Source organism: Lutra lutra, chromosome 15, assembly GCF_902655055.1.
Source record: "Lutra lutra chromosome 15, mLutLut1.2, whole genome shotgun sequence".
NCBI classification, from domain to species: domain Eukaryota; kingdom Metazoa; phylum Chordata; class Mammalia; order Carnivora; family Mustelidae; genus Lutra; species Lutra lutra.
In genome coordinates this window covers 57,806,774-57,833,012 of record NC_062292.1, presented here as the reverse complement: position 1 = coordinate 57,833,012, position 26,239 = coordinate 57,806,774, and the positions used below count along the sequence as shown (strand labels likewise).

At 37.4% G+C, this 26,239-nt stretch overlaps 1 protein-coding gene across 1 annotated transcript in view; it reads left to right on the top strand.

The window, feature by feature from the left end:
• EPRS1 (glutamyl-prolyl-tRNA synthetase 1) overlaps positions 1–26,239 on the top strand; it is a 67,272-nt gene that overhangs the window by 2,337 nt on the left and 38,696 nt on the right. The window contains exons 2-13 of the mRNA XM_047703891.1: positions 1,636–1,720; positions 4,361–4,460; positions 5,366–5,522; positions 7,094–7,233; positions 8,543–8,637; positions 12,782–12,908; positions 13,616–13,808; positions 15,432–15,603; positions 17,561–17,794; positions 19,034–19,118; positions 19,530–19,589; positions 25,562–25,672. Coding sequence (XP_047559847.1) covers positions 1,636–1,720; positions 4,361–4,460; positions 5,366–5,522; positions 7,094–7,233; positions 8,543–8,637; positions 12,782–12,908; positions 13,616–13,808; positions 15,432–15,603; positions 17,561–17,794; positions 19,034–19,118; positions 19,530–19,589; positions 25,562–25,672 — 1,559 coding nt within the window. The remainder of the gene's footprint in view (positions 1–1,635; positions 1,721–4,360; positions 4,461–5,365; positions 5,523–7,093; positions 7,234–8,542; positions 8,638–12,781; positions 12,909–13,615; positions 13,809–15,431; positions 15,604–17,560; positions 17,795–19,033; positions 19,119–19,529; positions 19,590–25,561; positions 25,673–26,239) is intronic.

Sequence of the window (26,239 nt, the reverse complement as noted above, 5' to 3'; positions counted from 1 at the left end):
CCACTCAAACCTTCGTTTACTGGTTTCAGCATCCACCGATGCTTCCTGCCCAACTTTATTATTATTAAGATGCCAAAAGGTCACCTTCCAGTTCTGTTCCTTCTACATGTATTAGTTGGCATTTTTCTGTCAGAGGATCTTTTTTCTTTTCCATTAAAAAAATTTCATAACAAAATGTACTCAGGTTATAATCTGTATTATTTACTTTTATTCTTTTAATTTAAAACTTTTATTTTTTAAAATTAGTTTTATTAAGCTATAATGTGCATTTACTAAACTTCACCAATTTAAAATTGACTAATATGTACAGTAACCACCGCAATAATGATAGAGAATATTTCTCTCATTTCACAAGGTTTCCTTATGTTCCTTTGCAGTCAGTTCCCTTTCCCCATCTCTGGTCCCTGATAGCCACACTGCTTTCTGTCATTATTGTTCTTTTTTTTTTTTTCTAGAATTTCATATACACTGAATCATATCATATCATACCTAGGATAATGCTTTGGGATTCATCTGTCTTATTGCCTGTGACAGCACTTCATGGTTTTATTTGCCGTGTAGGATTTTGTTGTATGGATACACTAAAACTTTTATCATTTACGTTAGTGGTTACATTGCTGCTGTTCGCCAGTGGGAGCCCCTCCAAGCTGGCCTATGTGTCCTTTTGGTTTATCTGTTTGATTACTTCTTGCTTTCTAGCACAAGATTTTCCAGGTCTTTCTTGTACCTTCCTTGCCACAGCCCTGTTTTCAGTGGAGCTTGGTATTTAGAAATCAATATCTGGGTGCTGGTGGTTCATGTTAGCCAAATTTCAAGGACAAAAGATTAATGAATCAACTTAGGATATTTAATAGGTGTTGCAAGGCAGATTACACTGTGTTTCAGAGTTTAACTTCTGGATTGCCTTAGGCCTGCATTCAATTCCTGAGAGCCACATATTTAGTTAAGGACTTTGGGTTCAGTATTTAATCTTTTCAAGCCTCAATTCCCTCTTCTGTAAAAGGAAGATAAAGATGTCTCCCTCTTAAGATCACTACAAAGATTAAAAATTTTGATGAGGGGCACCTGAGTGGCTCATTGGGTTAAGCCTCTGCCTTTGGCTTAGGTCATGATCTCAGGGTCCTGGGATCGAGCCCCACATCGGGCTCTCTGCTCAGCAGGGAGCCTGCTTCCCCCTCTCTCTCTCTGCCTGCCTCGCTGCCTACTTGTGATCTCTCTCTCTCTCTCTCTGTCAAATAAATACATAAAATCTTTAAAAAAATTTTTGATGACTGTAAGGCATTTTAGCACAGTGCCTACCACATAGTAATTACTCAGCTGCTATTAACAGTAGTTTTTATACAAGGCACTGCTCTCATTTCTTGTCTCCTGAGGGAGGAGTAGATGTATTCCGATGCCCTTAACTGGAAGCTGAACATACGCAAAAGCAGTTGGACTATGCCAGTGCATAGTTTCTGATATGTTATTTTCCCAAGACTGGAAGAGGATTCTTTTTTTTTATAGACTACTGGGAAAGAAGTTTACTCCTCGCAGGACTCAGTATTGGCTTGTTGAGTCATTCTTACTGCTTTATGATTCAGGTTTTAAATACTACATTGTTAATAAAGAAACATCTTTTCATCTCCTTCCACCTAGGAGCTTTGCTGGCCGTAGAACATGTGAAAGACAATGTCAGCATTTCTGTTGAAGAAGGGAAAGAGAATATACTTCATGTGTCTGAGTAAGTACTTTTGTATCTGTTTTCAGTACTGAACAGCATTTTTTAGATATTCAGAATTCAGTGTTCTGTGCTTGTTTTATTTGCTCATTGGTAGATTAGAAAGAATTGTGCTTTTCTTCCTCATTCTTAAAAGAAGTATATCCAGAGACTTACATTTGTCAGCAAGCTCTCTGATCCCACTTACAATCTAAAAGAAACTAGAAACATACTGAAAGATTCTTTTTTTCTTTTTACTTCTCTTTACTTCTTTTACTTTCGTGGCTTTCTACAATGAGCATATATTGTATGTTCCTGATTAAAGTGAACCATTTGCATCCCAGGATATATGGAAGATTAAACTTCTTTTTCCGGAACCCACTGAGAAGAATAAAAAGAACTGAAAGGGAGATATTATTATCCTTAATTTTAGTTTAATGAAACTGAGGAATAGATATAATCTGGTTTTAGATTCTTTTAAAAATACTTCACCACTTAATAAAATCTGGACCAAACTGAAAGAAATTTTCCAGGGTATTCTCAAGCAGGATACAGATTTGAAATGTGTTTCAAAGGTCCATAATGAACTGACAGAGAGACTTGTATTGGGAAAAGGGCAAGATACATAAAAACACATACTCACACACACTCTTCTACTCCCCATCTCCTCCTTCCTCCCAGTATAGTTGTATCATAATTTTGGTTAGGTTTCCATTCCGTGTTTACACTGTAATGACCCAGCAAGTTTTATTCACTGCTAAGCCACATATTATGATTATTTTTTGTGTACGACTCTTACTTTTCCATGGAATAATTGTTTGTTTTGTTCTCTTTCTTCTGAAGCCTCTCTGATTCCTGATCTTTTCTGTGTGACTTCAGGGGTTTGTAGGAATATTTTCTTTTGATTCAGTATTCTGAAATTTCACAGTAATATGCTCTGATGTGGGTCATTTTTTTTTTTTTTTTTAAGATTTTATTTTTAAGTGATCTATACACCAACGTGGGGCTTGAACTACCAACCCCAAGATCAAGAGTCACATGTTATATTGACTAAGCCAAGCTGGTGCCCTCTGTGGGTCTATTTTTAATCTCTTACTAGGTGCTTGGTCTCCTTTCAATGTGAAAACTTGGAATCCTTCTGTTTTAGAAAATTTGAATAATTTTTTTCTTTGATGATTTTCTCCTCCCTTTTTTGTTCTTATGGATGTTGAGATTAAGTATTACCTTCATTTTTCATCTAATTTTTCTTTTTTCTTTACTTTCTGGAGAGTTCTTTGACTTTACCACCCTAATTTTCTATTGAGTTTTCTATTTCTGCTATTATATCTTTGGTATCTAAGAGCTTGGTTTTTTTATTTTCTTTTATAATATCCTGTTCTTGTTTTATGACTGCAATATATTGTTTCATTGCCTAAAGGAAATTTATTTGTTTACTTTTTAAATTTTCTTTTCCCTAATTTGTCCAAGTTGCATTTTTCCATGTGTTTATTTTGGTTACTATCTTTCAGGTTAAAAGCTTTCTTCAGATATTTGGTAACTCCTGAGGACCTTCTCAGATTTAAGCTGGAGTTTAAAGCTGTTTATTAGTTCTGAACTCTAGGGTAGGCTTGTTAGTTTTGAGCATACTTTGGGATGGTCTGATTGAACGGTTCATTTAGGGGGAATTTCTGATGTTAGTATCCTTAGTTATTTCTTCTTAGGCTGGTCAGATTATTTGGTGAAGACTTTCAGCCTCCCGTTTGGAAGGTAAAGAGTTGATGCCAGAATATTTTGGAAGCTGAGGGAGGGAAGAAGGCTGAGGATCTTAGCATCTAGTGTGTATGTGTGTATTCTCCCAGTTACCTGCGTAACCCAGTTCACTGCTGTGCCAGATTGCCCCCAGTTGAGAGAGCCTTCGTTTTACTCTTTAGAGAAAAGGCTTCAGTTTTTGCCACAATTGAGTAAAAGCAGTGGTTCCGCTGAGCACAACAGGGCTCGATGGTGTCTATTTCCCACCAATTAGTAAACAGACTTTCTATCACCCCTACTTATTTTAGCCCCAGTTCACTTTTGCTTCCATCGAGTCATTACTCTTTTGTGGATTCTAAAATTTAGGTTGGGTTGGTTTACAACTTTGTCCACTACCCACTTAAAATTCAGTTTCTTCAGACCTGCTGAATCCATCTGCTGTCTGGCTTCGTAAACTTTATTGTGACTGTTTCTTCTCCTTAGTCTCTTTCCTTATGGGTGTGTGTCTCTTAAAAAAATAATTTCTACAGAACAATTTTGGTGGGGTTTGAGCTGTCCTCTTTTACTTGGAAGTAGATAAAACTAGCCTCTTCCTGATTGTGTATCCTTGACTTCTCTGCCTTGATTTATTTTAAATCACTGTTATTCTTGCCGTCCCAGTTACATTTTCGTATTTACACCGCAAATAGACAATAGTTAGAAGGACAAAGCATTATAGTTTACTCTGAACTGAATTGTTGGATTTAGCCAAACATTCAGAACAAATTGGAGTTTGATAGAAACAGTAAGGAATAAATTAGGCAGATTTTTTTAAACTGTAGTTAAAAATACATGGTAAATAAAAGCTTTATATTTTTTATACTCCTTTGTAAGTCTCATGACTCCTACTGATTTGCTAGAGCTGTGGTAATACTTTATCACATGCTTATATTCTAGAGATGTGGTGTTCACGGACATAAATTCCATACTTCGCTACTTGGCTCGAGTTGCAACTACAGCTGGGCTCTATGGCTCTGACTTGCTGGAACATACTGAGGTAAGGGATGAACATTTCCTTGGGCTTATTTTGATTTATGCTTGTTCTTTTGAGCACTTCATTTTATTGTTGGCTTATATACTATTATTCTATGTAAGGATAGTAATGGAGTTTAGTGATAGACCTAGTTAAGGAATTCTCGTCCTGTTTTTATTTTTAGGAAAACAAAAAAACACCTCCTATTTCCTAAGTTTGAACTTTTAATCCCATATCAGCTGTCCTGTTGGGCCCATGAGTGCTGTCGTCTTCCTAGATTCCTAGAATTTCAGGCTGGATGTGACTGTATAGATCATCTCATACAAATCCCTTAACTTTACAGATGAGGCAGCGGGCCTAGAAAAGTTAAGAGATTTTCCCAGGGTCAAACACACAGTTTGGATCCCTTTCTCCTTTCTCGGTATATACTTTAATTATCGTATGTGCTGCCAAAGCGAGCATGGTGATACTTTAATTAATTACAGCAACTGTAGATTAACTTCCAGTACTGCTGTTTAGATGCTTTTTGTTTGTATTCAGCTCCAGTTCTCCTCCGTTTTAGAAAAGTCAGCATACAAAGGATAGTTTCCTCGGTATTTACTTTTAAATTTTGCAGGTGGATGAATCTGTTTGGCTAGGTATCACCTGTTAGTTTTGATCAAGTGGGTTATTCCTTCCTGCTACCAGTTCTCCAATCTTTTTCTTCTCCGAAGTGCTCCTCTGCACTTCTGCAGGAGTGAGGGAAGCACAGAAATATAACAATGAAGTTTGTTTATTTGGATGCCACTTTAGATCTCAGGCAACCAGAATTAAATCCACACAGTGGCAAATTCAGTAATTTGAGATAAGATAGGCATGGTTCTGAGTTCATTTGTTTGTTTAAGTCTAAACGCCGAGGTACATTTCTTTTCGATCTTTTATGTCCACAGATTGATCACTGGTTGGAGTTTAGTGCTACAAAATTGTCTTCATGTAGTTTGTTTACTTCTGCAATCAACGAGCTCAATCATTGCCTGTCTCTGAGAACATATTTAGTTGGAAATTCCTTGAGCTTAGCGGATTTATGTGTTTGGGCCACCCTAAAAGGTACCATTTATTCTTCCTGAAGAATGCTGTATCTTTATTGCTTGATATTTTGCTGGGTAAGAAGTGTGCATGTCTCTCTCTATATAGGTCTCTACACACACACACACACACACACACACACACACACACACACATTTATTTACGAATAAACTCAGATATGTGAGTGTGTGTTTGTGTAGAACGAGAGTCACTTAGGACTTCCTTGCAAGGGAATGACTGCCTTGGCTGTTTCATTCCTATCCACATGTAGGAATTCCTAATAGTTTGCTGTCCCGAGAGGTCTTCTGTCTCTCACTAACCTAGCTCCCTTCTGCTTGTAAGGCTGACCTTGGTCCTGCTGAAGAAGCTCTCATCCCATTTATGTCAGCACCTCTCCTGTCTCAGCCATTCCTTTACTCCAGGCATTATTGTCTCTGATTACGTAGTAGGGGTGTATGTGTGTTTGAGGGGGTGATCTGGAGTTGTTCCTTTTGGAGGTCATAGACTCTCTGACTAGTTGGCAACAGAGTAGGATTATAGGATTGATGAGAGGTGTAAAGAGGACTTGAATTTTCTTAGCTTATTTTCTTGGGGGAAAAAAAAAACCAAATATGCCAGAAAGTTTTATCATTCTTTAGTATTGCATCATGTGGGGTTTTTTATATTGTTTACTATTTTTGTGGCTAAAACTTTTCTCCAAATTGTCATAATAATAACCAATATAAAATGAAGGCCTTTTCTAATTAGATGTTTTCATGTGTAGTTTTGACATTTTTCATCTTTTTCGATTTTTGACTTAATATTCATGGAAGGAGGATACTATCTTGAGGATGTAGCTTTGTGATATTACAGAATTAAATTTTCCTTCACTGCCTCCTTTTGATACTACATTTGAAGAAATGAGCTACTTCTTGATCTTAGTTTCCTATTTTGTTTTCTAGTTGATCTACTTAAAGCACTTCCTTAATTATGAAATAGGACATTGGCCTTATAACGGGGGTGTGGTGGTGTTAAGGGCAGGATTTAGTATTTACTTCAGTGAGTTGAACTGCAAAAATATTTTTAACTTCTGTGACTTCTGTAAAGTGTACTAAAACATTAGAAAATGTTACAATGCATTAACCTAGATGTAAATTTTTCATTATAGAAGCACTTTTTTTTTTTTTTTTTTTTTAAAGTAGGCTTCACGCCCAACATGGGGCTTGAACTCAAGACCCTGGGATTAAGAGTCACATGCTCTATGGCCTGAGCCAGCCAGGGATACCTATAGAAGCACAACTTTAAGCTATCTCATTTACTTAAATTAACCACAACTAGAACTTTGCTTTTAAAGTTGTGGATTTATCGAATGGTTTTAAAATAATTTTTGCTAGGGGCATTTGGGTGGCTCAGTCAGTTAAGTGGTTGCCTTCAGCTCAGGTCATGATCCTGGGGTTGTGGGATTGAGCCCCGCGTAAGGCTCTCTGCTCAGCAGGGTAGCCTGCTTCTCCCTCTGCCTGCTGCTCCCCCTGCTTCTGCTCTTTTCCTCCCCCTCCCTCTCCATCTCTGTGAAATAAATAAAATGTTTTAAAAAAAAATATTTTTGCTAATAGGCAGTGCTGCGTGGCAGGAACAGTTGAAACAGAACAAAGCTCCAGTGCACGTAAAACGCTGGTTTGGCTTTCTCGAAGCCCAGCAGGCCTTCCAGTCTGTAGGTACCAAGTGGGATGTTTCAGCGGCCAAAGCTAAAGCGGTAAGCATTTTTTAATGCTGATACCTTAGTCTGTTTGAGACCGTAGATCTGAAAAGAAAATTATTCTTACTTGGAGTTTTTCTTTTCATATGTGAAAAAGGATCTTCTTGGAAAAATCTGCTGAGTCTATTAAGTATGGGCTTGCCTTTAACTGTTTAACTCCATAAAGCCTTAATTATCTGTCTAAAATATTATGATCATGCAGTGTATGTCTCTTAGAAAATCCAAAATCCAAGTAATTAAAATCTCATTATTTATAGCTATATGAGTTTTCCTTCCTCCCAACTCTCCTGTTTGCTCATTTTTGACCATTGAGTCCTGAGCTTCTGCGGAGCCTTTTTCTTGGTCCTCTAGGAGGATGTGATGCAGAGTCCAGTAGGAAAGATTGTCTTCCCCAGCCAGAGCCTCTCTACTTCGATCTGTTTCACACATTAGGCATGTGTAGTAATGTCTCAACTTAAAGGTTTTCTTTCCACTGTAGTAAAATTAGAAAACTACTGCCTGCTTGAGTAAAGACACAACAGTCTACTCAGTTGTTTTGGCTAAAAATCGTCACTCGTCCTTCACCATTTTTCCCATGAAATCAGTTACTAAGTTCTGTTCTTATATTTGTTGATATGTTTTCTGTCTCCACTGTTACTTAGTTTTATTGGAGCTTCATTACCTCTTGGTTGATTTAATAACATAATCTCACCCAAGGTCTCTCTCTTTTCTACTTTAGTCTCTGCATTGTCCACGGTATCATTTTAGAAAATACGAATAAATGGTCCTGTTACTCCTGGGATTTCCTTGTTGCCTAAAATCGAAAAGCATGTGTATGAGGAGCTTCATATTCTGGACCTCATCAACAGTTTCACCTTCCTTGTCCACCCATCCCACGTGCATTTTTTAACTTTTCGTGGATGTTGCACTGTCTTTGTGTCTTACGAGTGCTGTTGTTCCTTTTCTTAGAATGAAGGCACTTATACATTCTGCATCTAATGTATTTCCACTTATAAGGTCCAGCTTTGGTTCTTAATCTCCTTTTAAGCTTTTCCTGATGACCCTAGAAGCTGTTGGTTAATGTCAACTGACTACTCCGACAGCACTCTATAAATACATATGAATATCTCTGTTCCCAGTGGTTGGTTTTATTTACATACTTCATAAGATTTTGGGTGCTCAAGTGCAAGGACAACGTTCTATTCCTCATGTGTCTTGTAATCATGCCTGGTACATAGTGGGCACTGAGTTAAGTATTTGTTGAATGAATGTGTTCTTTAACATTTAATGATGTAACTGTATTTGTTGTTTTTGTTCTGCTTTTCAGATACCTGAGAAAAAACAAGATGTTGGGAAATTTGTTGAGCTTCCAGGTGCTGAGATGGGAAAGGTTACTGTCAGATTTCCTCCAGAGGCTAGTGGGTAAGGAAATGTAACTTGTAATTACAGTGGAATATATTTAGTGGAAAAGCTTTAGGATAGTTGAGTACTTATGATATTACTAGATTACTAATATAGAAGAAAATAAGTAAGATTTTAGTTGTGGGAATCAAAATTCTAAACATCTTAATAGTCTATTTATTATTGACAAGTAATGTTAATGTATCAAATTTATAGTTTTAGCTTTTTTTTTTTTTAAAGATTTTATTTATTTATTTGACAGAGAGAGATCACAAGTAGGCAGAGAGGCAGGCAGAGAGAGAGGAAGGGAAGCAGGCTTCCTGCTGAGCAGCGAGCCCGATGCGGGACTCGATCCCAGGACTCTGGGATCATGACCTGAGCCGAAGGCAGCGGCTTAACCCACTGAGCCACCCAGGAGCCCTATAGTTTTAGCTTATTAATCAGACAATATTGTTATTTTGCCCCACACAGAATTTTAATTATAAATAGAAAAAATATCCATAAATAGCCTTAAGTTTTATTTACATTTTGAGAATCTTCAGCTCTCATTTAATAAGGATTTGTAGTTGTACCCTGCGCGGTCCTTTCGGTTAGCAGTAGAAGTTATGGTAGAATTATTTTTAGGTTCCTTTTTTTCTGAAATAAAGGGGCATCCTGAAAAATTCCTATTCCTTTTCAGTTCTTTCTATTGTCAGCAGACTTCCCAACCCCTTTCCTTTTGGTAGCAAAAGAAAATAACATTTGAATAGCTCTTTGGAGAAAAAGTCTTGTTTTGGCTGGCGGCCACCTTCCCAGGCCTTGCGCAGCATTGCCCAGGGCTGTGGGGAGTCCACCTTTGCGCATGCGTTGGCCTCTTTGACCTGGACAAGCTTTGTAATAGCGCCCTTCCAGTGAGGATAATGTAAAATGTGTCTTATTAAAGCCATTAGCCTCAGGAACTTAGCCATTAGGAAAGAATTGTGCCACATTTGGTAAATGAGATGATTTTTCCCCCCCAAATTTGTTTAATTTCAGATTGTGTATTCTGTAGCTAAATTCTTACCCATTTGTGGTAAGTGGAATGTATAGACAGTAGAAAGTAGCAGAGTAAACAAAAAACCGTTTTATTTTAGCTGTTCTTAATAGTTCTCCACAGACTTCTCATAAGCACCACTGACAGGAAAATTTGTTGTAGAATTCCACATTTTCTCTCTGCTTTTCTAAGTTTGCTGATGAAGGTGGTAAAATAAAGGATAGATAGAAGGAGATGAAAGAGAAATAATGAATTTGGAAAATTCATAGACTAAATGATCGCTTGGTAGTTGATTGGGTGGAATCTCATAAATCAGACTTACCGTATGTGCCTTAATTCCCACAGACATCTCGGGTCCTTGTGGCCCAGTGTTCTGCTCCTGTGTGCTTCATCACAACTGCTTTCCCATTGGTAGTGACTTCAGTGTTTTCCTAAAGCCACTTTCTTAACAGTGGCTGTTTATAGCTCTGGCATTTGGACATTAGTTCTTTTACAGTCTTTTTATATTTTGTGTCACTGTCATTTCTTAGAATAATGAGTACCTCATGTTTATAATTTATGAAGTACATTCGTCTGCCATAAATTATATCAATTTCAGAGACATGCTCTTTGCCAAATACAGCTTGAGGATTTGGAATATAAATCAGTATTCAGGTGTTTTTTTGGTCTTTTTTGTTTTTTGTTTTACTATTCATAATTTTATCATACCCCTTTATACTGCTAAAGAATTTTTAATTTTTCTTTTTCTTTTCTTTCTTTTTTTTTTTTAAGATTTTATTTTTAAGTAATCTGTACACCCAGCATGGGGCCTTAAATTACAACCTTGAGATCAAGAGTTGCATGTCTACCAACTGAGCCAGCTAGGGTCCCCCTGTAATTTTTCTTATTAGTCATTTTATTTTTCTGTGTCTTTCATGAAATGCCAGAAGGCATGACTTTTTTGTTTGTTTAAGATTTTATTAATTTATTTGACAGAGAGAGAGCACAAAAGCAGGGTGAGTGGCAGGCAGAGGAAGTGGGAGAAGCAGACTTCCCACTGAGCTGGGAGCCCTCACATCAGGGCTTGATCCCAGGACCCTGGGATCATGACCTGAGGTGAAGGCAGATGCTTAATCAACTGAGCTACCCAGGTGCCCCGAAGGCTTGACGTTTGCCCTTTTTCTTACTCTTAGCTAACATATGTGCAGGTACTACCAAGCATTGTACATTTAGTGTTTTAATCCTAATAGCCCTGGGAGGAAAGCACTTTTAATAGCTGCATTTTACAAATGGTTTCAGAAACTGATTCCTACAACATTTTGGTAGTTTGCCAAACTTGTGCTATCTGGCTCTAGAGTCCATTTGACTTAAAATTCTGCAGCCTATGCTGTTACGTGTGGCAGAAGCTCAACTCGGTATTAGTACTAACTGAAAAGCGTGAATCTTACTTTCTTTAGCTAGCTAGATGTCTCTTGAGCTGGCTATTTTAGTTATCTTGTGAATATTTTATAGTCCTTTTAACTTTCTTGATATTTAGAATTGTTAGAACCATATACATTATTTCAGATTCAGAAACATCATCTGTGAGATAATGGTTTGATTTCCTCACCTCTCTTAAATTAATTCCTTTATGTAAAGCCCAACACATTAACTATCAGATAGTGTGGGTAGTTAGTGATTATTAGTTTGTTTGGTTTTTTTTCTTCCTAATGATGAGTATAGGATGTTATAGGTATAACACTTTCAACAAAGACTATAGACAGTGTTTCTGTTTCTTTCTTGGAACTCACTGTCCTTTGTTTTATTTTATTTTTGGTTAACCTTTTAGAGTAGTTGTAATTTTCAGAAGCATAGCAAGGATAGTACAAAATGTTCCGACATACACTGCCCCCAGTTATCTGTAATGTTTACCATCTTACATTACTCTTGTACCTTTATCACAACTGGTGAATCATTATCAATATTATTTTCATCACCTAAACTCTATACTTTTTTTGGATTTCATTAATTTTTTCCTAATGTCCTTTTTCTGTTTTAGAATCTCATCTGGGATACCAGTGACAGCTTTTTATGTTACGCAGAAAGTTTTGAATAACCCTAAATGCATTGCTTTGTATTTGTCTGCATTAACCTAAATTCTTCTTAACACTTAATCATTGATCTAGAATGCTGCCTGAATTTCTAAAACATGGATTGATTTAAAAACTGATATGAAGACTTGCAAGGAGTTGTATTTTCCCCTTCCCTCTTGACACCAGCTGAGATCGTGTTGGCATGAAACCAGGAAACTAGTGCAGTGGGACCATGGCTACCATTAGTGGAAACTAGTAGAAATGATCAAATGTCCTTGCTTCATGCCATGCTTGCTGCCTGGGAAAGGGTATTTTCAACAGTAGTGGTATAGGATACTGCTTTTTACCCACATTGCTGATAGAAGAGAGCATTGATATAGAATATTACCGACAGTGCCTGTGACATACTTTATTCCTTGTAATTGCTAGTTGCCCGTAGAACACAGTAGTGTTTTCATAGATTGTGATTCACAGAGCGTTGGTACTGGAAGGTCCTTTAGTTCAAATCCTCTTGTTTTGGCTTCTGACAAAACTGACACCTTGAGAAGTAGCTCTCCTGCAGCCTCCTGATCCCCATGTGCCCTTTCATGGGATCCTCCTGTGGCAGTGGTGATCTCAGAGGTGCCTCTCGCTGGCCTGCATGAGGTGGGCACTCGGTTCTCAGTAGCATCAGGTCTTAGTGAAGAAGATACACTACCGCGTAGCACTAAAAGCTGTTTTGGAAGCCGTTTTCCTCTAACTAAATGACCACTTGTTTCCTCTGTAAGGAAAAAAAAAAAAGGATTTTCCTTGAGGTTGGTTTTTTGTTTATTTTGTTCTTTGTTTTTTCTCCTGAAGGTTGTAATGTTAACAAATAACTTGTCCCTTTATGAGATTTTACATATGAAATTGTTTCTTGTGATTATTTTATAAATGTTATAGCCTTTTTCTTCCTGTGAGGGTCAGATTTTCTATCACAGTACTTTTTTATTAGAAAATAAAATATGACTGGAGTACCAACTAGAAGGATTTTTGTTTAGTTCTCATCTCCTCAAAAAGGTTAAGTTTAAGTATTTAGTTAAAACATGTTAATGAGTTTCTTTGTGAAATGTTTTTGTTTTAGTTACTTACACATTGGGCATGCAAAAGCTGCTCTTCTGAACCAGCACTACCAGGTTAACTTTAAAGGGAAACTGATCATGAGATTTGATGACACAAATCCTGAAAAAGAAAAGGAAGATTTTGAGAAGGTAATTAAAGGTGTAGTGATGACCCTTTGTCAGAAAAGTTAATGAAAATTAGAGGGTGACCTGATACCTTCATGGTATGAAAATAAGTTTGTTCTCATAGCCACTTTTATCCCTCATCTGTATATTCTGTGTCTGAGACCTAAGCCAAGCAATACTGAGCTTCCATACCAAAAAAACTTCAATTTATTTTTTGCTTCCTCAATTGTACAATTTACCAAAGTGTGCTATATTTTCCTTTAAGTACCAATTTCTTACATGAATTGGTCACTAGAGGCAGGTTTCCTTTTTGTCATATAATTTTAAGTGTATGAATGAAACAGACACTTAAGTAGGTATTGGAAAATTGGGAAGGTTTCCTAGCCTCTTTTATCCTCTTTATTCAGAAGCATTTCAATTTATTCAAAGAGAGGGCAAATGATTGTCAGTATGACCAATAATAACTAGTTTTCCAGAGTAAATGGAAAGCTCTTTCATGAGATCAGCTTTCTAGCTGAAAATTTGGAGACTAATATAATGAATATCTTTTTTTCTTTTCTTACCTAATATACAACTTGCACAAACATTTTCAGGCCTTTTTTTTTTTTTTTTTTTTTTTTTTTTTGACTGATGGTGTATAATTACATTTGCCCAAATGCAGTATCAAGGATTGAAAATACACAAGAAAATGCAAAAGATAAAGTGATGGTTATTTTGGATTCTTTTTGTAGGTTATCTTGGAAGATGTTGCAATGTTGCATATCAAACCAGATCAATTTACTTATACCTCGGATCATTTTGAGACTATAATGAAATATGCAGAGAAGCTAATTCAGGAAGGGAAGGCTTATGTGGATGATACTCCTGCAGAGCAGATGAAAGCAGAACGTGAACAGAGGATCGAATCCAAGCACAGAAAAAACTGTAAGGCACATTTAGTGTATTGTATTTTAATTGATGGGCTTCTGTTCTGTTTCTCTAGTACAACAAGATTTCTGTGAAAGATGCTCGTTTGAGACACATTTGGGAATATGATTCATATGTTAATTCATCATAATTCTTTTTCTTTCTTTATCATCTTCAGTTGTTTTTACTTTGTTGCCATCACAACTGCATGTGATGTGTATCTCGCTTACTAAATGCCGTCTTTGGCATTATATTCATTCCGTTTGAATGGTTATTTCTGCAACTTTTTATAGTTTTCCCAATTTAAATACTGAGTCTTTCTATAAAATGATCATGTTATTAGTACCCAAATCTTCTTAACATGTGGGTAGATGTGAATATAATACTGAATATAATATTGAAGCTCGGTGTACTGCTCTGTACCTCAGAAATACCACTTGATGAAATAACCTTTCTTACTCATTACTTGTCCCCTGAGTTACTGAATAGGGCTATTTTCAGTCTGTAATTATGTTGCTGTAATTTCCACAGTATACTGTATTTAAATCTTGGGAAGTGACTAGTGAATTTAGATTGTTACAGAAGTCTTTCTTTTTTCTCTCTCTTTTTTAAGTTTCCCTGCATTTTCAGAGATTGTTAACAACTTTACTTGTAGACCTCAATTGATTTTTTTTTTGAGGGCAGGGGAGATGTGTGCATTCCCTTCAGGAGTTTCCGCAGACAATCACTGTGTCATAGTTCTTTCTTTCCTACATGGGACAGGTTTTCAGTGTTCTCACATAAATAGAACCATAACCACTTAGGACATAGAATTCTTTTTTTTTTTCTGGGATTAAACTTGTGTCATTGTTTTCTGTGCTCTCTCATGTTTTTCAGTATAAGAGTCTCCTGCTTTCCACTGGAATGACTGACAGGGCTTTCAGGGACCCCACAGGCTCAGGCTTACAGCCCGAGCTGTGTTCTTTACCTGGGCACGGGCAGTAGCACTGATCCCTATGGGCCCTGTGGATCAGGCCAATCTGGTCTGTCCCCTGGGCGTGAGGTGGCAAAGGGACAGAATGCTTCTGCTTCAAAGGCAGTGTTAAATTCGAGGGGGTCGGGCTGACCAGTTGTGCTATGATGGGAAAAGAGGAAATGCAGGATGAGAAAAACCTGGCCTCTTTCACTCTTACTCTTAAATCAGTATTACATCAGTGAAATGTATTGATTTGACTGCCTTTAAAAATATATTTATAGAGTGTATTTTTTAAGCGTTTTGTGAGACTTCATAAAAAATGATGCATTTACTCTTCATACCAAATATTAGAATTATTATCATACTTTTAAACTGTGGAGTGTGCTTTTATTATACAAGTAGAATGTGGAAATTTGTATCAGATTATGGGACTATTAAAATAATTTGAATTCGGGGCGCCTGGGTGGCTCAGGTCATGATCTCAGGGTCCTGGGATCAAGCCCCGCATTGGGCTCTCTGCTCAGCAGGGAGCCTGCTTCCTCCTCTCTCTCTGCCTGCCTCTCTGCCTGCTTGTGATCTCTGTCTGTCAAATAAATAAATAAATAAATAAATCTTTAAAAAAAAATAATTTGAATTCAACTAGATTAGTATACATGAGATAACCTAATAGAATTATCATCTTATAGCTGTTGAGAAGAATCTGCAGATGTGGGAAGAAATGAAAAAAGGGAGCCAGCTTGGCCAGTCCTGTTGTCTGAGAGCAAAAATTGACATGAGTAGTAACAATGGATGTATGAGAGACCCAACGCTTTATCGCTGTAAAATTCAGCCACATCCAAGAACTGGAAATAAATACAAGTGAGTGTCTCTCTTTCATTATGCTCTGTAGCCTAGTATGATTTTTGTTGATCTCTGTAAATATGGAGTACATTCAGAATAGTCAAGAGACTTGGTTCTTTGTTCATCCACAGGTTAGTAACTGCTGTTGGTAGAGTGTGTAACCTAATCTCTTGGGGGTTTACTCACCTATTGATTAAGGTTATGTTAGGTTATTTCTAAGATTATTTCCATTTATAAAAGTCCTGTACTCTCCCGAAAATTGCTTTTTGTATTGACTAGGTTTACTGTGGTGTGTATCTTTATTTTTTATTTTATTTTACTTTTTTAAAGATTTTATTTATTTATTTGGCAGAGAGAGAGAGAGATCACAGGTAGGCAGAGAGGCAGGCAGAGAGAGAAGCAGGCTCCCCACTGAGCAGAGAGTCTGATGCGGGGCTCGATCCCAGGACCCTGGGATCATGACCTGAGCTGAAGGCAGAGGCTTAACCCACTGAGCCACCCAGGTGCCCCGGTGTGTATCTTTAGATGAAGATAGTTTTCTTCCTCTTATAAACTTGGATTCTGCTGGGCATAAATTGATTCACAAAAGTGATGGAATTGAAAATTTACAGAAATAGGAACAATATAAGAAAGTATCATGCATCTTTTTTCTAGTTTTAATTAGCTTTCTGTGTGGGTTTTCAGTTAATGACTTTTTTCTTCAAATGGGTTCCCCTCCCCTATTAATTTACTTTTATAAAGTAACTATAGAATTTTTTTTTTAATAATTTGAAGAAGCCTACTGCATATAATTGCTGAATCTGCACTTCTGAGATTAGTGAATGTAAATGCTAACCTCTTTAGCTAATGTAACTTTCTTTAAATGTGTAGGTGTAGATATGGTGTCCATATGTAGACAAAACCTTACACATGTGGTTACAGGTATCTACATAAGTCATTTTTAATAGGGTGCTTTCTCCTTATTTTACTAAGCAAATACTTCGACTACCTTTGGAAAAGTGAATTTGGATACACATTTTCAGTATCAAATAGTTGCCAAGCATAATGCAGTAGCATTTTAATGAAGTCGTATCCAAAAAATTAGAAGGCATAATGCAATAATATATTTCTTAAAACTCAGAGTGCTTTCACATTGTGTACATTATTTTAATCAGGAATTGTTCCTAAGGCCAATTCATCTTGAATGGAATTTTAATTAACCTACTTTTCTTCTCTTGTCAGAGAAGGAAATGCTTTATTCTTAAATTCATTTAATTACTGGAGATTAAGCTTAGGTATTTATTCAAGTGTGGGATTTATGAAGATATTGAAAAGCTAAAAATTCCTTTGGATTATTATGTACAGTTGACTCTTGAGCAGTGCAGGGAGTTAGGGTGCTGACCCCCTGTGCAGTCAAAAATCTGTATATGACTTCTGATTCCCCAAGAACTTAGCTACTAGTAGCCTCCTATTGACAGAAGCCTTACTGATAACAGAGTCAATTAACACATTTTTATGTTATATGTATTATATACTGTATTCATAAACTAAACCAGAGAAAATAAAATACTAAGAATATCATAAGAATATATTTACAGTACTGTACCGTGTTTATAAAAGTCCATGGATAAGTGGACACATGTAGTTCTAATTTGTGGTGTTCAAGGGTCAGCAGTATTTTGCTTTTTGCTTTCTCCTATGCTGTACATGAAGTGTAGATTGTAGAATTTGCTGTGCCAATACCCAGTTGTCGGTTAAGTTGCAAATTTGCTTTTTTGTTTGAATATTGAGTGGGTTAACTGATTTGTTAGTCTCAAAGACTGATAATATTTTGATATACTTTGAAGATTATGGGTCATGAAACCTGTTGATTTTTAAGAAATTCCTAATTTGTAAGGAATTATATTTCAAATTACTCTTCTTATAATGCAATAATCTAAGATGGAAAGGGTAAAATGCTTCAGTTTACTTTTGAACATATTCCCTTTTTTTCCAGTGTTTATCCAACATACGATTTTGCCTGTCCCATAGTTGACAGTATTGAAGGCGTTACACATGCCCTGAGAACAACAGAATACCATGACAGAGATGAACAGTTTTATTGGATTATTGAAGCCTTAGGCATAAGAAAACCATATATTTGGGAATATAGTCGACTAAATCTCAACAACACAGTGCTCTCAAAAAGAAAACTCACATGGTTTGTCAACGAAGGATTGGTAGATGGATGGTATGTTTACTGTGACCTAGAATTTAGAGGAAGTAGTAAGAACATGGTCTATCAGTGATTTTAAAACTGTTTTGAGGGGCGGGTGGGAGGGTGAATGGGAAGAGGTAGAGTGGGTGGGCCTCTAGTGTTTCTGGTCCTTATCTTTATTTCATCCAGTACATCAAGTCCCTCTACCGCTCCCCTTTATTTTAATGCTACAAATATGGAGTGCCCATTTGGACCCTGGTGCATGGGAATGCAAAACACACAAGGGCACATTCTCTGCTGATCTTACCATTTTGTAGAAAAGTAGTTGTGACTCTTGTCCTTTGTATATCTGGTTACCATTTTCCGAACTCTGCTGAGGCTCTGAGGCTTTTCAGCTAGGTCCTAGGAAGGCCAAAAATACTGAGTTGAGGCGAAGACATAAATGGTTTCTGCCTTGGTGGTGAAGACCCACCTTGCGGAGCCATTGGTTGCCCAGAGTACTCAGCTTCTAGGAACAGTTAACAAATCTCTGTAGCATGTTAACCTATATAGGATTTCTACGAGAAAGAGGAATATAAAAATTCAAGTCATCTTGTAGCCATAGATCTGTGTAAAGGAAACCTGTTCAAATGAGTTACCATGCTGATGAGTGTGTTCTTTATGTGAATTAACAGGAATGTATGTATCAGTTTCTGTTAGCATCGCGTAATAGTTAATATGTATTTTATACTGGTTTTAGAGCTGAATTTAATAAAAGGCAAGTTTATCTTGGTCTCCAGGCAAAAGTTTTTATTGAAAATAAAATAAAATTTCTGCAGAATGTTAATAACCAGTGTATATATTTTTTACAACCCAAGGGGCTTTGTAAAGTATATTCATATATGGGTGACATGATATCATTTCTTATCTGATTCTCACGGTCATATGTAGAATAGGGAGCTTGAATATTTGTTAAATAAAAAGCAAATAAGAATGTTTTAATACATGGGTTTTCCCTATTTGAAGATGTCACCTGTGTCTTTTTTGAAATGTGTTTTTACTATTCCTAGTAGTGCATTTATTTTACTGAGCAGTATTTGACTAGTAAGCAGTTTTCCTCTTCCATGTATGTGAGCTCATTGGTATTTTAAGCTACTCACTTATTATTTAAACAACTCAGTCCAACTATTTCATAAGCTAACTATAATTATTACTCATTAAGGTATTTTGTACTGCTTGTGTTTGTACATTAAAAAGATCTCCTTGGTACTTACAAATTTCCCAATTTCCCAGGGATGACCCAAGGTTTCCTACGGTCCGTGGTGTGCTCAGGAGAGGGATGACTGTCGCAGGGTTGAAACAGTTCATTGCTGCTCAGGTGACCTACACTTGTCTTCCGCCTTCTCTGTTCGAGTTTTCAAGTGTCTTATTAATATCCCTTTATTCTCTATTAATTTCTGTTCATTTTGTTCCTTGTTCCTTAAAATGCAAAGGCAGAATTTTTTTTTCAAAGAGTATGTTTAGGATGGTGGAAAATTGAGAACATCCTACTCTAGTAAGCTGGAGCGGGACAGAGATGGCCTGTAGTACTTTGATATAGTGAAATATACAGCTCTTGAGTCTGGCCGCTCAGGGTAACCAAATTAGTTTGTGCATACTGGGTTTTATATTCCAATGGAAGTAAACTTGCAAGTATTTTGGGGGTTTATTTTTTTTTCTAACATGCTTAGCTTACGTACTCCAATGAATACTTTTTGCCTTTTAAGTCATTTTATTATTGCTTTTCTAGGGCTCTTCACGTTCAGTTGTGAACATGGAATGGGACAAAATTTGGGCATTTAATAAAAAGGTACACATTTTTTACTTTTGGTCCTCCTTTCTTGTGCCTAAGTCCTGAATAATATGATATGTGTAGAATTCATTAGTGTGTTCATCATAGAGAAAACTTTGTGAAGAATGTTACCATTTTGCAGACCGTCAGGAAAATGGAATGTTTTCCTTTCTTAAACCTATAAGGAGTATTAAGCCTATTTTCTGTACCAAACAAGTCACAGTGATTAAAACAAACTTGGAGTTAGTGGGGAGTGGTAACAGTTTTTTCCTTAAATATCTTATGAACACTGCATTTCATTTTTCTGCTTTCAAGCTGCGAGCTCTCTGTAAGAAGGTATCACTTAACGCTTTTATTTGCCTTACCTAGCACATAGCTTTTAGCATATTACATGTTATAACCTGAGATGTTATACAGCTTTGAAGCACAATCACATTTATATAAAAGACTTGCTTATACAAATCCACTGAAAATGCATTATTCCTAGTTTTAAAAATCATGTCCTCTGGTTTTCTTAGTGGCAAAGGGAAGATCTGGCTAACTTTATTCCACTGTTCCCTTGTGTGCTGAGAGGACGGAGTTTTTAAGTTGTATGTTTCACTGCGTTGTATTGAAGGTTCACTAATTGTAATTCCTGTGTCTTATTGAATCTAGTTTTTTTTTTTAACTGTTCTTAAATGAAATCAAATAAGGAATACTGCATATTGACATTGTTAATTGTCGATTGGAAGCAGATGCTTAGACACTATAATAAGGCAAATCATTAAAATGCCATGTTTTAAACTATAGTTTCTGTGATTGTGTTCTGTACTTTCTTCTTACTGCTGCTTGATTGTGCTGATGCCTTGCTTCAAGAAAGACTTGCTTGTCTCGCATGTGTCTTGAATTTGTTTTATTTAGTGTCGTGTGTTTTTGATACATAAAGGAATTAATTGGCTCTTTCTGTTGCTGCAGTTACTAATAATAAATACAAGTAGAATTTACAGGCAAGTTTAATTTGGTGTACTTTTCATTAATAACCCAAATTTTAAAGGTTTTAAGTTTTAATAAAGTTATACATGTGCACTTAGTTCAAGTACATGAATTATATTTCACCACGGTCAGTTCTGTAGGGTCTGTTAAGGTGAGGAGCATATTTCCCGCTCTTCTTTCCTTCCATTCCCCGCCCCTCAGAGAAATACTTTCAGCTCTTTTAGATCATTGTTTTGGTATTTTTATTGTCGGTATCTCTAAATAATATGTGTGTTGCTATTTCTTATTTTTTGCTTAAGTTTTAGGCATCCTCCTTTGACTCACACCATGAAAAGAGGGGACATGAGTCTCTTACTTTTTCTCAGACCCTCTTGGTTTTCTTGTAGTTAATTATTGTTTTCCCTCATTTGTTTCGTTTTCTACTTCTGTCCTCTTGGAATTGTCTGAATTCCCTACCAAGGTGTTCTTGTGCCTCAGTGTTCTTTCATTTCCGTCGTGGAGACCGCTCTGCTAGAGCCTTCTGCCCTGCTCCACGCTGCTTCGGAGGCTCAGCAGTCTTCCGTGCTCGGCCATCGTTCCGGGGTTTCGTGTGCTTTTGTTCTGTGATGGATTGATCACCTGGTTCTTGGAGCTCTCGTCTCTTTTTATGTTCCTCTTGCTTTGCTCTGCTCTGTCCTTTGGTAGCTCCCTGAGAAGGGGGCAAGGGATGAAGATTTTTAAGACCTTGTATATGACCTTTTTCATTCTGAAATTTCATGAGGAGGTGTTGTGGCGGGGCTCTGTTTTCATCTTTATCCATCAGAAAAACAGGTGGCTTTCAGTCTGGAAACTCGTTCCTTCAGTTCTGGGAAATTGTCTTGAATCCTTTCTTTCTTTTTTCTCTGCCTTGTGTTCTTCTCCCTGGATCTCATGAGCAGATGTTGGGCCTCCTGGACTGGTCCTCCAGGTTTATCTTCTCTCTTTTTTTCTATCTCATCTTTTGGCTTTGCTATGTGCTGGATTGACTCAGCTGTATCTTCCCGACCTCCTGTTGAGTTTTTCATTTATATATCATGTTTCCAAGGTTTTGTTTCTGTTCTCTGATTTTAAAAAAAAGTTCTTGTTCTTGTTCCTGTTTCAGGCTTAGAATACTAACATCAATAGGAATTCTTCTTGTGATCTCTTTCCTGCAGATTATTTTGGCTTTCTGTTTCATACTAAAAGCATGTTAAAGACACCTCAGAGGTCTGGATAATCTTGGTTATCTGCTCATGTTTAACGTGGAGGACTAAAGGAGCAGTCAGCAGGCCCAAAACAAAGAGTTGGACTTGTCAGCTGAGCCTCACTGTAGGATGACCTAGCTGAGTCAGTAGTTGGAGAACCTCTGTGTCAGTAACTTTATCTCTTATCTCTTGGAATTGGCAGTTTTTCCAAGGAAGTTTCTTTTAATTACCTGCCTGAAGTGTGAAGGCTTAGCTGTCAGAGCTTTGGAGCTGAACAGAAGAGGACCGAGGGCCTTTCTACGTAGTATCATGCATTCACTTAATTTTGTGCAGTACCCTCTACTTCAGCTCCTCCTGGTACTTGCCAGGATCTAGGCACCCTCCTCCTTGCAGAGAAAACTTCTTTCTGTAGTGGGGATTGGGAAGTGGCAGTACCTCATTTATGGAACAGAGAGGGGATGTTTCTGTATGGTTTTCAGATCACAGAATTTTGTTGTTATCTCCTCTTTGATTACACTAGTTTTCGGGGTTTGTACTTTTAAAGAACAACAACAAAAAATCCTTTTCTTTAAATCTTTTCCTTTTTTTTAAGATTTTATTTATTTGAGAGAGAGAGAGAGCAAGCACTGAGCGGGGAGGAGAGGGAGAAGCAGGTTCCCTTCAAGCAAGGAGCCCAATGCAGGGCTCGATCCCAGGACCCCGGGATCATGATCTGAGCTAAAGGTGGATGCTTAACTGACTGAGCCACCCAGGTGCCCCAATCCTTTATGTTTTTTTAGTGGGGATACAGGAGGGAATGAAAGTAGGTGAGTATTCGTCAGGCTACTTTGTTTATCCATACATCTGTGGGACCTCTAATCAGTAAGCACCATGTTGAAAACAGCACAGTTAAAACATTTTGATGGGGGGGCGCCTGGGTGGCTCAGTGGGTTAAGCCGCTGCCTTCGGCTCAGGTCATGATCCCAGGTCCTGGGTTCAAGCCCCACATTGGGCTTTCTGCTCAGCAGGGAGCCTGCTTCCTCCTCTCTCTCTGCCTGCCTCTCTGCCTACTTGTGATTTCTCTCTGTCAAATAAATAAATAAAATCTTTAAAAATAAATAAAACATTTTGATGGGTAGTAAAGATGACGTTATTCTGGTGACGTACCTTTTCGTTTCTGTTGCTGGCTTTCCTCACCTCCTCCTACACTTCCTTCACTTTGCCACCCTTTCTGCCCCTTGAAGTACAGATCTCATATTTAGGGTTCATGTCCCATTCAGTCTGATTACTGCTTTGTTATTTTGTAGCTCACTCTTTCTTTCCAAGCTCTGTGAATAAAATGTAAGTGAGACATCACTGAACTAAATTTAACACCATGGCTCGGTGAGGCAGTCATTAAGGACAGAGATAAAATGTCATTCTCTGGACACTCTCCCGCTCTTCGTAACTTAGCATTTTTGTTAAAGCCTCTTCTGCTAAAGGACTAGAGGGGTAACTGGATTAGCTGGAACTCTTTGAGTACATGTTCCTTTGGAGAAAGAGCTTTATTTGCAGAGCATAGTGTATATGGCCGAGAAAAGGGGAAAAATGGATGAAGGGGACAGTGAGATGTAGTGAGTAATAATCTCAATATCCTCCTGAAAATTCTGTAATCCATATTTTTGTAACCTGGCTTTTCATATTGCTTAGAAATTAATACATAATTTTTCTGAATCATAATTAAAGTTACCGAGTTCCATTACATATAATCTACCGTAATACTGATAGGAGACATTTCACTAGCTTACTCTGTATTAACGTAATTTTCTTCTTGGTTGTATGTAAGTGTAAGTATTAGGATCTGAACTCGTTAGCCAAGGCAGGAGAGTCATGGCTTTAAGGTGTTCATTTTACAGCAATACTTGCTTACATCAACCTTCCTTTATTGCTATAATTTTTAAAGCTATTTTAGTATTCAGTACTATGATAATATCATAGTCCCCCGTCCCCGTCCCCAAATCGCATCCCAACTCCCTTGCCTCTGCCCCTACCTAGTAAATTTAAAGTAGGTAGAGACTTCTCTCTTTGACCCCCCAAAAGGAAAGTCTTCAAATGAAAACTTTTCAAGTAAACCCCAGTAAATAAAAGGGTAGCTTTTCTGGTGGAAGTGTGTTAAGGGTTCTGGAGTCTTCTCCACAGTCCCAGGCCTGTCTTTCCCCCACTGGGTGGTGTCTGCCAGGGGAACTCCTTGAAATCCCTGGGACACTTCAGAGTAATTTGATCCAGAATTTTTAGAATTGTATAATTTAGAGCTGAAAAACTTAAAATCTTTTAATCCAAGATTTCTCAGACTTCACTGTCCCTGACTATCCTATGGAATGCTTGTTAAAAATAGATTTCTTTAGCCTTTACTTCAGACTATCACATTTATTGTTCTGTAGGGTTAAGTGGCCTGAGAATCTGAGCTGGCCGCCCTGTAAGTGAGGATTGTAAATAATCGGGTGTGAGAAACCATCTTATCCGGCTCTCGTCAGGTCTGGAGGCTGAGCTGCAGTGACCTGGAAGAGGTTTCCCAGGCCGGCTTGTCTAGTTGTAGCTTTCTTTAAAGAAATTTTATCTTCCTGGCTTGAACTGAGGAATCGCAGATTAAGTCTTAGATCATTTTAGCCCAGTTGAAGCTGAAAGGAGGAATCTTTAACTAGTAAGGATGATCTTTAAGCTAACTCAAGAAAGGAAGGAATGGAATGACGATATAGAGAGAGGCTGGTCCTGATTTACTACCAACATGAAATAGAAGCCAGGAGGAGTAGCAGACACAGGGAGTTAAAGAGCTTTTCAGGCTTTTATGAGTGACCCTCTTAGTCACTGAGAATTTTCATATTATTCTTTTCAGAAGCTGGAAAATACTCTAAAAGCGAACATACAAAAAAATAACCCAGCAGTGATAACAACAACAGAATAATATAAAACAAACACAGCCAAGTTCAGTTAGCCATACACTGTTTCCTACATCCTCCTTAGCACCTCACTCTGTACATATGCCTCTATCTATCTACGTTTTTCTTCCATATGCTTTATTTAGTGTCTAAACACTGCTGTTTTGTGTGATCACCATGGATAATTGTAAATTGAACAGTGAAGTGAGGAAAATACATCTGATCCAGAAGGGCATGCTACTGCTGTTTTGGAGGTGGAGTTAGGTAAGAGCACAGCGAGTAGAACCATTCATCCAGTGAATCCGCACATGTCTGTTGATTACCTGTGTGTGCCAGGCCCTGGCTCAGTACTGGGAGCACAGTGGTCCCTATATATGTAGCTTGCAGACCAGCAGAAATGTCTTGTTTATACTATTGAGTTTATAGAATTGCCTTATTATAGTGACCTAATAATGTTTTGCTTTTGATTATGATGTGTTGCCTAACACTGATTAAAACTGATACAAAGATACATTACCTATATTCTTTGAAAACGGACTTTTCCAACAATACAAAAGGACATGTCACACTTACCCATAGGATTGATAGATGACCCCGCAGGATGATTTTTACCTCATCTTCTAATAACAGAGTTATAAGTTATTTTCAAAGGTAATATTTTGCTTTAACTAATTGGTTTCTTTTCGCCTGTCAGGACTTATTCTTGAGAAGGAATTCTGAATTTCATGTAGCTTTCGATTATGATTGTTTTCTTTTTTTCTACTGGACAGTTAAATATTAAAGGAGACTTAGCAGGTAAAACAAAAAATTAGTAAATGCAGTAACAAAGAAAGCCAGTTAGTATTCCTGTGTTATCATTTATTTTATTTATGAAGTTTTAAAAATATCTGGATGTTTTAACACGAGGTTGCATTTGTTGCAGGTTATTGACCCGGTGGCGCCACGATATGTTGCATTACTGAAGAAAGAAGTGGTTCCTGTGAATGTCCCTGAGGCTCAGGAGGAAATGAAAGAAGTAGCCAAACACCCAAAGGTCACCCTGCACTGTCACCAGTGTTATTCTCAGAAGGAGCAGGATAAGAAAAGGGAAAATTTGGCTTGGGGGCAGCTGTAGCATGGTTTTGAGATCATTTTCTGTTCAGTATTATTTGTCAGTATTTGATACTAATTGAAGTAAATGTTTTTGTGGGTTTTTTGCTGAGGAAATTTATTCTAGTAATAATCCAAAACGCATCTCAGAACTTTTACACTCTGTGCCTTTGTTGTTGTTGTTGTTCTGTAGAGATAGTATATACGTATATGATAAAAGTTCACCTTTTCTTGGAGTCCTTCTGAAAGATGATACCATAATTCAGGCTGTTGTCTTTATAGGAAAGCCGAGGTGTGTTCTCTGTTAACTAGTTATTCATTGGTACCTTTGTCTTTAAGCCCAAACATTAGACCTAGTAATATTGAATCACAATTTTTCTTTTTTTTAAAGTAGGCTCCACGCCCAGTGTGGGGCTCAGACTCATGACCCTGAGATCAAGAGTCGTGTGCACTACCGATTGAGCCAGCCAGGTGCCCTTTGAGTCACAGTTTTCGTTCACAATCTATCACA